The 13,352-nt window shown below is 27.0% G+C and overlaps 1 protein-coding gene across 3 annotated transcripts; it reads right to left on the bottom strand.

The window, feature by feature from the left end:
• Positions 1-840: 840 nt before the first annotated feature.
• LOC109799632 (cationic amino acid transporter 1) lies at positions 841-7,009 on the bottom strand. 3 transcript variants are annotated; one of them, XM_020360230.3, is made up of 3 exons: positions 6,807-7,009; positions 6,324-6,736; positions 841-2,417 (listed from the first exon to the last, which is right to left on the bottom strand). In XM_020360230.3, exons 2-3 carry the CDS (start codon positions 6,733-6,735, stop codon positions 1,021-1,023), a joined length of 1,809 nt encoding a protein of 602 aa, XP_020215819.1. In that variant the 5' UTR covers position 6,736; positions 6,807-7,009; the 3' UTR covers positions 841-1,020. The 3 variants fall into 3 exon arrangements, with proteins under 3 accessions (XP_020215819.1, XP_082925409.1, XP_020215820.1); XM_083069283.1 differs by having other exon boundaries at positions 6,811-7,009; XM_020360231.3 differs by lacking the exon at positions 6,807-7,009 and having other exon boundaries at positions 6,324-6,793.
• Positions 7,010-13,352: the final 6,343 nt, after the last annotated feature.

Genomic DNA, 13,352 nt, shown 5'->3' with positions numbered 1-13,352 from the left:
AGAATGCAGTAGCAGCAAAGTCCAATTATTGTGTGATAAAGAGAGTACCTGCAAGGAGTCACTAGCTAAAGCAGAAGATGAGTGTGCTAGGATATCTGAAACTATCACATACGCTAAAACTAAAATGAGAACCTTTGTTAATCGCTCTCTGGCAGAAGATTTTCACATTGAGCTTCATCATGATATATGTATATGCCACAATAATAAGTTTTGTATGTATTGAACACTAAATATCAGTGTGGATACCGTATAATTTTGAAAAACATGTCCATGCTTAGTGAGAATTTTTTTTAATATGGACTTATTCTGCCTCACTTGATATCTCCAACTTCAACCATGTTTAATGGTAAACTTTATCCAGCAGAATTAACCTCATCACACTCATTGTCTCACATACTAACAATTTCATTAAGGTTGAGTTCAGACATTGAAATAGACTCGCTATCATTGTCTGCTTCTTGATATGCTTGAATTATAATATCCTCAACCAAAGATTATGATACATGTATACTTCATATGCCACTGCAAATGTTTCAATTTGTTGAGTGATGACCGGTTCCACAAATTAAAAGGCATTTGTATGGAATAATGGTCAAGTATTACCTGTAGTTCTATATCTGGACTGTTTTTTTCCTCTTTATCAAATACAGGGTGTTTACAAACAACCTAATATTTACAAGACAATTAATATTTTTAAATTATAAAAAGGAAATTATGTGTCCCGTAAAAATTAGTTGAGGTTATAATAATTATAATTATACAACAATTTATCGTAGATGTCACTAAATAAAAGAAAAAGAAAAAGAAAAAAGAAAAAGATAACACGATAGAAAAAAGACATAAAAAAAAATAGATATTAATAAAATATTTAAAATAAAAGAGTTGTCCAAACATCCTCTACAGACTACAGATAATATTGAGCATAAATAACAAACTCACTCACACAATACAAAAGTAAAGAAATTATTTGCAAAAGCCTAATGACTAGTTACACAGTTCTCTCATCAACCCTTTTGCATATCAATCATTCGAAACCGTTGCAAGAGACACTTCCCCTTTTGCCCCTTCCTCCACCTGGTTCCACTCCTTCTCAACTTGGACAGAACTTTTTTGGCTCTCAAACCCTTTGGCTGTGTCATAAGAAGCATGTAACCCCAATAGCACATAGTACACCAAGAGCAACCCTGTCCACACCCCAAACCTGATAAACGAATCCCTATCAATAGACCCAAGAAGGAATATGTTGATAGCAATAGACAAAGAAGGTAGCCACGGAACCAAGGGCACCCCCCACAGTTTGGGTTTCTTAGCCTGCGGAACCCAGAACCAAATACCTCCAGTTCCTAAAATCCACAACGGCACACAAATAGCATACCCAACATAACCATCACTGCTTGCCCAATAACCAGAAATGCCACATGAAGAACCAACAATCAGCACAAGGCACAGGATGAGCCTCACTTGATTCTTCTTTGTGGTTACCCCGCTTGAGTAATAGCGACGCACTAGAAGCGCCAAGGCTACAAGCATGAAGATGAAAAGAGTGGAAATAGACAAGAGGCTTGAGAGAATCTGAAGATCAGTGAAGAAAGAAATCACAGCTGTGGCTGCAAGCATCGAGATTGTGGCGTTCATGGGTGTGCCAGTTCTCTCATCAACATGAGCGAACCAAGGAGGCATCATGTGGGTGCGTGCAATGTGGGTTAGGTAACGAGCTTGACCCACTGCACTGACCAACAACACAGTGGTCATTCCCTTCAACGCACCAAATGCAACAATGTACTTAGCCCAATCCATTCCCACAGCGCTAAATGCAACCGAATAGGGAGCATCTTTGTCGATGTCGATGTAGTTTTGCATGAGGCATAGTGTCACTGCTAGCAAGCAATATGCCAAGGTGGTGATCACCATTGAGCCCACAAGACCAATGGGAATGTCCTTAGCGGGGTTCTTGGTTTCTTCAGCCATGGTTGCGACTGCATCGAAGCCAACATAAGCGAAGAAAAGAACAGCTGAGGCTTTGAATATGCCACGGACTCCGAAAGGGTCGAAGTCGGTGTAGTTTGCAGGGTTGGCCTTGGTGAGGCCAGCGATTATGATGAAGGCGATGATGAGTAAGTGGATGATAGTGGCGATGAAGTTGAAGATGGAAGAGCCTTTGGTGCTGTAGACTGCGAGGGTGGTGATGGCGATGAGGACTGCGATGGAAATAGGGTCGAGATGGCCGTAGTCGGGGTTCATGTTGTGGACTATTATACGAAAGTCGTCGGGGTGTTTGCCACAGAGGGTGGCGAAATAAGAGGTCCATGACCGAGCCACGGCCGCGCCGCCTATTACGTACTCAAGGAGGATGTTTCCGGCAGCTATGAAGGCCACGAAGTCTCCCAGTTCTACTCTTAAGTACGCAAATGATCCTCCTGCCACAAACAAAAGACCCAAAATGCTTCTTAGTAGAATTCGAACATGCGAGAAACTCTATAGATTATTAAGCATCAGGTCTGATACCATATTGGATTGGGTTGGTCTACAAGTGAGAATTGATTAAAAAAACAAATGTTTAGAATTGTTAGATACAACAACAACTCTTTAATTTATCCACTTTTATATTTATTCTAAATTAAAATTTATTAATATTATTAAAAATTGTCAATAATTACAAATAATCTTATATCATAATTTAATTTTTGTAGTATATCTAAAATACAATTTATATATTTAAATATATTTAATTATTATATATTTTAATTATAGTATGATTTATATATTAAGAATTAAGTATACTTATTAATTACAATTGTATTATATAAAATAAATATTTATAATGTATAATTAATGTAAGACTAAAGTACTAATACATTTTTTTGGTACACCATAGAAGAGAAAAGAAAACTAAACTAAACTCTCTGATGAGAGACCCCCAGAGAAAATACTAATACATATATAATATATAAATTTCAAAATTATTTATAATCTCAATTATTAGTTCTCTAACTAAAAATTATTAGTATATATTTACTTCTAAAAAGCATTTCACCCATCAGCATTCTTGTTTAATACGAGAACTATACATGCGAAAGACACGTAAACATGACTTAGCAGTTACAACAATTTTATTATTATTATTAAATCACACTTCATAGTTTGTACATATTTAATGAAAAAGGATTAGTACAAAATACTAATTAACATTTTTCTTCTCTCCTTTTATAAGACTCTTTTGTTTTTTTTTTATTTTACTAAGAAATATAAATATTTTTTCTTTCCAGTCTCAATAGTAACTATTTACTTATTAAATATACTCCTAAAATGGGTCTAATAAAAGAGAATTAGAGTAAAATGCATAATATCTTAAATTTAAACTTCAGTGCTATCATTATAATTTTAATTAATTTAAAAATAGAGATTTCCAAAGTGTAATTTTTCTGATAACTAATCAGGAGAAAGCGCGACTAGGACTAGGATATACATGGATTCTTGTGTTCACGTCAATCTTCACGTGTCACATTCGTTATTCAAACAAGCAACGCCGCCAAAAGTGGACCATCGGTTAATTTGACTTTGACGCCTTAGTATTATCATAGTTGCATTTTGCCCTCCTTTTCTTTGTGCCTAAATCTTCTATTTGGTGGCGTTATTTTCTATGGACTAGGACATTCCACTAGTGGACCATATTTTCTCTGGGCTAACCGCTAACACATTCAACTAGTACACTCACCATAAAAATAAAAATAAATACTCTACACTTTAGTTTTGCTTGTCTTATGTTACTGTATGAATTATTAAATGTATTGAACCTGTTTTCAATGTAAAATACACATATACCGATACCTTCTTTTTTTTTTTTTACATAAATATCTTAAAATTTCATCTTAAAATAATTTGTTTCGTTCATAAGATAAATAAAATTTGGTTAAACCTATCAAAGATAAAACTCAAACACGGTTCAAATAATTCGATTTTGAATTCAAAATCTAATATTATATAAAAAAAACTATTCCACTCAAATTGACTATATATATATAAGGGAACATATCAAATAAGAGAGAATTTATTATGAGAGATGAGATAAATTTCCTTATATATATATATATATATATATATATATATATATATATATATATATATATATAATTTCTTATTTCTAATCTATTTTGATTGATGTTTTCCACTTTTATTTATGCATGCATGCTTATTTTACTTATCCAGACGTAAGTTGAGTCTAATAAACAACTTGACTTTTGGCATTTGTCTTTATTAGTCTCTCTACTTCTCCGTCTTCTTACTCGAATTTCTTTAAACAAGAAATTTGATTTGCGTAGGAAAAAAAATATAAATGATAAATAAAGAGTATATAAATTATAAATAATCTTCTGTTTATAAGTTAATTTTAAAAAATTGGATTAATTGACTCATAATTTATATTCTAAGACAATATCAGAATAATTATATATTTACTCTAAATGAATCATCTATCATTTACACATACATCAAATTTAATAATACTATACTAAAAAAGATATATTAAAAAAATTTAAATCTCACATTAAAAAATGACAAATAAAAAATTAAATTAAACGTATTTTATATAAGAAACGGTGGTTAATTTTAAGCAACCTAACTTACGAATTCAGCGGCTGGAATTGGAATTATTTAATAGCAACATGTGCTCACTTTTAAGATACGGGTACGTAAGAACTAACAGTAGTGTAGATGCTCATATATGATTTCGCCTTTTTTGTATCGGATATCTGAGCGTTCCCACTGTTTTTCCTCCCCATGTGTTTGTTTTCGTTTTCTAGTGCCATTATTTATTCCATTGTAAGTTAATTTTAATTTAATACAAAAACAAGTCAACCTTTTGCGCTCGTCTTCGCATCTTCTTTCTCAATATTTATGTTTTTCAAACTAACCGACATTTTTAAATTTTACTATTACTTTTATAAAGGATGAAACCAGTATGGCCTTACATATCGATTTATGTGGGACATCACAGTATTTAACTATTTATCTCTATACATGTGTTTAAAAAATATTATATTATATATTAGTTTATAATGAATATTTATATTTAATATATAACTATTAACACTAATGTTTTCCATATCTAAGTTCATTAGCTTACTTAGATTTATTGAGCTTTTTATAAGTCTTGTATAGAACATGTCAGTATGTCACATAAACAAACTTTTATGTTAAGCAAAACTATTAAAATGGTCAAACCAAATAATTTATAACAAATTAGACAAAAAAAACTTAATGGTGTGTTTGGATGAAAAATTTTACAGATTCAAAGAATTTTAAATCTTTGGTATTTGAATTACTTTGATTTCAATTTCTATCATTCTTAAAATATTTTGTTTGGATAAATCAATTCAAATTTATCAAATTTTAAATTGTTAGCTTGGATATGATAATTTGATTTCACCATGGTAAAATTAATTTTAAAAATATATTTATATGTTGCGATTTTTAAATTAAATTTTATAAAGATAAATATTAACTAATTTTTAAATATTTAATAATTTTAAAAATTAATATTAAATAATTTTTAAAAATTTTAAAAATTATTCTAAATATTTCAATAATTAAAAATATGAAGAGATAAGATATAAGATAAAATACAAATAAAATAAGAAGAAGAAAAAATATAAAAAATTTCAAATTCTTACTTTTTTATGTGAGAATTTAAAATTCTACTATTTCAAGGAATTTCACAAATGCTTGAATTTCAAATTTTTTTATAAATTCTCCGTCTATACAAATTATTTCATCTAAAAAAATTTAAAATTTTTCAAATAAATGAATTGCTCCGTTTAAATTTTTCATTCAAACACACTGTAATATTTATGCACAGCAAAATCTTTGTAGCCAGTCTTAAGTTGTTTCCACTCCAAACCTACTAAATCAAACTAATTAGAAATGATTTTACAACCCGAACAGATAAACCTAACGATGTTTTTAAGCAAACCAATATGTTTAAACTTTTAAATTAAATTATAGTATAGTACACTTTTAAAATTTTGCGGTAGTTGCAGTTGCAGCTGCAGTTGGCAATTAGGATGACGCGTTTTTAGGAACGTGTATCTCTCTGTTACTACTAATTTGAGGTAACAGAAATTCATAGAAAGAGGATGAGGCAGCATTTTTTACGGTGCAGTGCAGTGCGTTTAGTGAATAATACTAGTATCACTATAGTGATGAAAAGTGCGGCCATCTTTTAGTACTAATTAAATTCACATAACAAAATTAATCACAGAGATAGCAAAACAAAGCGCGTGAACCAAATAAGTAAATAATAAAAGCAAGAATGCGAGAGAAGGAACCTGCGACGGGAATTTCGACGGCGAACTCGGTGTAGCAGAAGACGGAGAACAAGGCGGAGACGCCGGAAACGACGTAGGAGAGCACCACGGCGGGTCCGGCCTCCGTCTTGGCCTCGAGGCCGGTGAGGACGAATATGCCGGAGCCGATGACGGCGCCGATCCCGAACCACATGAGGTCCCACCAGTTGAGCGTCTTCTTCATCTCGTGGCTGCTCCGAGCCTTCATCTCCACCACCTCGGCGTGGTCCTCCGATCGGGCCAGCACGCGATCCTTCAGCCGCGACGGCGTCTCCATCACCGCTCTCGCGTAGTTTCCCCAACTCTTGAACGACTCCTCCGGGAAGAAGTCGTTTCGACGGAACGTGCACCCTCGCCTCCGCACGCCGCCTTCAATCGCGCCGTCGCCTCCCATCCTGCGAAAACGCAATGTGTCAGTGTGAACGATTATGATGGAAAGATGCGTTTGAGAAAATTGGTTTCCACCTGCTTTTTATTAGGTTATTCTCTCGCTACGTAGTGAGAGTGAAAGCTGAAAAGTGGTTAACGATTCCAAGTGAGAATAGGATTATATGCAGTCTCTCATAATTCTCTCAGAAGACTTTTCTGTATCCAGACTTATAACTTGCATGATGCAGAAATCGTTGACCTAAATAATAATTTAATTGATTTGCATTATTGAAAAAATAGGGAGGAATAAAAACACACCTATTAAACACTTTACTTCACATTATTATTGGATTCCTTTTATAAATAATTATTTTTGGACATCTCATTTTTTTAAAGCTTAATTGCATTTTTTTTTATCTATTATGGTATTTTAGTCACTAAAATTTTAATTAACTAAAATATAAAATTATATTATAAAATATATATTTAAACATTTTTTTAAAATATCTCATCAACAATTCTTATTTATTTTTATGTCTTACATTAAAGCATTTAAGACTTTTAATGTCTCTCTCGTCCATATTTATGAGTTTGATGTCTTCGGTTCTTTCTTTTTTCACTTTTGAATTATTTCAGTTTTTGAAAGATGGCAACGACGACTCTGTTTCCTAGATGCTACTTGCTAGTACTTGTTTTTATTTTTTTCAAAATCCAAACCATGAGTCAAATCCTTTGTAGGATTCTGGTGTCTTTTCCTATTCTTAACATCATCAAGTTCTTGTAGCTGCGGTAAATGTTAAACAAGTCTATCTCCAAATCAAATTAAGTTTAGTTTTTTCATGCTTGCAATGTTTTATTAATTTAGTTTTTTAGGCTTATATACGTATTCAGTTTTTTTTAGGCAAAGAAGTTCAGGCATGAGTGACACTATTATAATAAGCCCAATGAAATAGATATATATATATAGAAAGTGTCCTAGATGTGCAATAAATTTAGGTCAAAATACTTTTCATATAATAGTTTAGGAAAAGACTGATTACTGGTACTAATTAGGAGATTTTATTTCCCTATTTTCTATTATTCTTTATTATCGATGGCATATATATAGTCTGATTCATGATTGTATTTCAATGTCAATTAATAAAATTTATATTATTTTGTTTAATATTTAATTTCCCTTCCAATAGTGGAAGAATTTGAGGTACCACATTTGCATTTGAAATATGGATCAGAGCAAACAACTGGCCGGTTAATTAATTAATTAATTAATTATATATGGAAATAGATCAAATGATATCGATATATTTTTATTAATTATTATATCTTTCAATAATTATATATTAAATATGAATTTTATTAATTTAACTATTAAATTATAATTTTATATTATCTTATATGTTTATGTCAAATTTTAATTAAATAATCATTTAAAAATAATCAAATTATTCATATTTTAGTATATTTTAAAATTATATATTATGTAATTTATATGAATGAAATATTAAATTAGTTTAAATTAATATATATTTTTATATATGATATATAGGAGTATAAAATTTTTAATATAACGATAAGTTTTAAAAAATTTATATTTAACATATAGTTATTGAGCAGTATAATAATTGATAAAAATTACACATTTATAACTTTTACAACTATTATATTGTTCAATAATTTTATATATAAAAAATTTGTCGATCTAATAATTTTACCTGGATTATATAAACAGTTTTATATTAATCTAAAATTATTTGATATTTCATTCATATAGGTTAATTAACATAAAATAAACTTTTCAAAATATATTCTTAAATATAAATAATTTGATCATATTATTATTATTATTATTATCAATTTTAACAAAATTTGGTATATGCAATCAAGGTAATATTATAAAATTATTATTCAACGGTTGAATTGACAAAATTTACCTTTTATATGAAATTATTGAACAATATAATAATTAATAAAAATTATATCAATATAATTTGATCCTTGCGTTTATATATATATATATATATATATATATATATATATATATATATATATATATATATATATATATATATATATATATATATCATTTGCTTCTTTTATTTCTCCTTAATAGAATTTGACTTGTATAACAGAGATATCACATGAATATTTTATCCTTGATAAGCCATATTTTGGTATTTTAGAAGAATTTTTAGTTAAAACATTGTTGGTTCCTTAAGGTTTATAAATAAAGAATCAACTTTCATATTCTTTTCTATTTTACTTTTCCTTTTTTTTAATTTGCTTCTATTGTTGTTTTATTTTCACTGAATGTATGTTTTCTTTCTCTAGATCACTTGGCATTTTTTTTTCATGATAAAAACTTGTGTCCACGATAACTAGACTCATCAAATTTATTCAAAAGGTTATGCTTCACTTTCTTATCACAAATATTCACAAGCATTTTGTTTTCTTGCTCTATATATTAGGCTCGTAGCAGCTTAATTTTATTGCATCCATTCATAATTTTGTTGGTTTTGCAAGTGGTGCTTTTACAAAGATGAATGATTTGATGACATTACAAGTTATATTAAACTAAGAAAATAGATTTAGGGAGACTTTTAAGACGATTTTAATATTGTTTCCAAGTTATATTAAATTAAGAAATATTATTGTCTCTCAAAGTTTCTCCCTTTAGGTTGAAGCAATCAAGAAAAGTTAAATCACAACGAAGATTTAAAGTTGAGTTTTTTTATGACTTGAGTTATTGAACATTGAAATGATGTTTAATTCATTTGAAGGCTAATAAAATACCTTAAAAAAAAAGTGATTTCCTTACAATAGTAGTGAAGTGTTTGCAATAATGTTTTATTGCAGTGTATAGACATGATAGCTTTAAAAGATACTGCAAGATACTTTACTTATTTCCAAGCTTTGTTCTATTTTGAAACTTAATTTTGACATATTTCTAGGATATATATATGTCATCAAGGATGAGACTTTCTTTTTTAATTCCATTATATACATTTGTCTTATTAAATTTTACCTATTTTTAATATTGTATTTATTTAATATATTAATATTTCTCGTAGATATATTTTATCTTTAGGATATTAATTAGGTATAGACCGATAATCACAATTTTAAAAATCATTGTTTAAAATTTCTTCTAACAATTCATAAAGGTCAACTAATTGTGTTTGTGACAATTAAAATAGTCAAAAATTGCCACTAGAGACTTTAAGTTTTCTTGGCCATTTAAAGGGGTCTTTACCACATTAAATATAAATGTCAATAAGATTTTTATCGATCAGAATACAATGACGACTAATAATTAATTGCTAGGAAAAAATTTAGTGGTTGTTTACATAATCATTAAAGAGCATATTAATAGTTGTTAAAAATAGTTTTTGATGTAATGTAATTTTTTTATTTTCTAATAAATTTTAATCAATTAAAGAAAGTGTGTTTTTAACATTTTTCTATAATTTATTATATTTTTATATATTTTTTCTCTCTCACTAGTTAGGTGTTTGATTGCTGTCTAAATATATTTTTGTTTGTTTGTTATATGTTGCTAGTGTTTGAAGCATTAGTTGTTTCATCGATGATTTTTTGTATAATTAATACACATGCTATGTGCTTAACCGGTTTTTATGAATTAGTAGAAATTAAAAAAATATACGTAGACGGAATGAAGTAAGCGGGTGATTAATTATTTGATAATTACAGATGATGGAGACGAAGTGACGAATGAACATGTCACGCACGTGGAGGACAGAAGGAGACAGGATGAAGTCAAACGGTGACAAACAGTGTGCTTATAATAGTGCAATCATTTAATTTAATTATATAATGAGTTTTAAAAATTAGTTTAAGGATTGTATCGGATAGGTCCACTGAAGCGTTAGAGTTTCGTGACTGTGCAGTGTGACCCGAACAATGAAGGAGTACTCCACGATCCAAGGCTGTTCGATCGGTCAAGGGATACTCACTCTAATATCATGTATTAACTTGATTAAAAACTAACATCATAATGTTTCATTAGTCGAATTTGTAACGATAATTTTATTTTATCTATTTATATTTATAATTCATTTTTAAAAGATATGTAATGCATACATGATATACTTAATCATTATGATTATTCACTAACTTTAATATTATAATCTCTTTTGCATGTAATGTACAAACATCCACTTTTTCACAATAACATGTGAAGTTGTGTAAATTATAATACTCATCACCTGATTGATATACATGGAGATTATACGTACATATAGATACAAATTAATTAATGAATCCTTGTAAATCATATTATTATTATTTTAATTAATTTAATTAGAAATATTTTATAATAGGAAATTCTATTATATTGTATATTATAAAAAATATATATTACTTAATATCACCATATTTATTTTCTTAAATTTTCTCATTTTTAATTTATAAAAATAATATTATATTCAAATTATAAATATCATATCAACAAGTCATTGATACAAGTAAATCTGGATTTAATCTCATTAATCAATATCTCATTTTCGAGTTTTATAAATAAAAAAAACGTAATTAAAAATGAAGGCTCTACTAAATTCTATAATCCAAATTCTCATAAAGAGACTAATCAGTATCAAAATTGATAAATATTTTTAATAAATATGATTATCAAAAAGTAGTATATATTAATTATTAAAAATATTAATTATTTAATTTAAACTAATCAAGGTAATTATATTACAACTAATATACCGGAAATTCTTTATATTTATATTTCATCTGATTTTTTTTTCATAAGAACATATTATTATCTTTAAATTTAATAACTAAAATGAATACAACAAATATATATTCTGATAGCATTATTAACCAATAAATATTTTAATTTATATTAATTAAATAAAGTGATATCATGACTAGTAAACGGGATATTCTCTCTATTTTTATTTTATCGAGTTTCTTTTTTATGTTTATATATATCAACAATCAAAGATTCTATATACCATATATAAATCAAAATCAAATACGGTAATTAATTAATGGAATTACTATTATATAGAAAAGAATAAGAAATAAAAGATTAAATTACATTATTCTCCTTTTAAAAGATAAGAGTTAGTATTATACTATTCACCCTCTTATATAAAAATATATAATTTAATTTATTTAACTTATAAAATTAAAGTAAATTATAATATCACCCATATAGATATAAGTATAGAGTATACCACTCTTCTTTTATATATTAAAATGTAAAATCACTTACACTTTTATCCTTGAACTTACATCATAGTAAAAATAATTTCTAATCATTATATTATTTTTAATTAGACTAAATTACATTTTTCTCTCTATAATATTTAATTTACAATTTAAGTTTTTCAATTTTAATTTTGTGACTTTAGTATCCAAATATGTAAAATTCACAATTTTGATAAAATTAACAAATGTTCATCTATTATTATTAAATCATTATTCGAAAGATTAAGTACATAACTTCACAAATAAATTTAATAATATTTAAATTAAACTATACTTTTAATTTTTTATCCTCATAAAAATAATAAAAAAATATAAAAATGGGTGATAATAAGTATCAAAAAATAAAATTTAATATAACTATTATTAAATAATAAATATTAATTATCACATTATTTATTTAATTAATAAAATTATAATTAATATTACAATTTAATTAACTAATATGTAATTAAATATTTAATCATTGGACCAATTATGAATTTTACAAAATAAAATGACTAAATTTTTTTAAATAATTTTGAGATATAAAAATCAAGAATTAAAGTTATAGAAGCATCAAAAATGTAATTTAGTATTTTAATTAGTATGTATTTTTATAATAATAATTATATATATATATAACAAAGAAAATGTTTGAAATTTTAATTTTTAAGTAATAATTTTTTTATAACATGTGTCAAGAAAAAGGAAAGCTGAAATTTGAAATTGATATCATAATTTTTATAATCAACCATAGATCTTTAAGATATTAATCAATTTAGATTCGTTTAAAATATATATATATATATATATATATATAAAAGATGAATTTGAGTTAGGATTTATGTGAATAAATTGAGATGAAAATCAATAACGATCTCTATTTTTCCCTTGAGTATGTTACTATTATTCTTCCTCCTTTTATGACTCAACAATTATTTTATTTCTTTTTTTTTTACTATGAATTTCATTTTTTTAATTTTTATATTGTGAAATTAGAATTTTTTTTAATATATTTTTAAAAGGAAATTAACATAATTAAGATATCATGGTATCTTATAATTTAATTAAAATTTTTAAAAATTCAAATCAATTAAAAATTTTAAAAATTTATCTTTGACTTTTTTTAAATTTGAATATATGAAAAAAAAATCTTAAACTTTTATCGTATGTTAAAAATTCAAAAAATTCTGCAAAATCTACAAAGTAGAATCCATTAAAATCCTGACTTAAAAGTCTCATAAAATTTATTAAAATTCTCATGTAAAGTCCTGTAAAGTCTTTTAAAATCTACAAGACTTTTTTCAATTTAAAAAATCCTTTAAAATCATAATTCAATACACCTCTCTTACACTTTTCTCCCTTAACTTACATCATAATAAAGATAATTTTTAATCATTATATAATTAATTAGACTAAATTACA

The sequence above is a fragment of the Cajanus cajan genome, chromosome 2 (genome assembly GCF_000230855.2).
Source record: "Cajanus cajan strain Asha chromosome 2, NIPB_CcT2T_4, whole genome shotgun sequence".
Classification (NCBI taxonomy): domain Eukaryota; kingdom Viridiplantae; phylum Streptophyta; class Magnoliopsida; order Fabales; family Fabaceae; genus Cajanus; species Cajanus cajan.
Note: the sequence above shows the minus strand (reverse complement) of the source record. Positions and strands in the feature narration are given on the sequence as shown.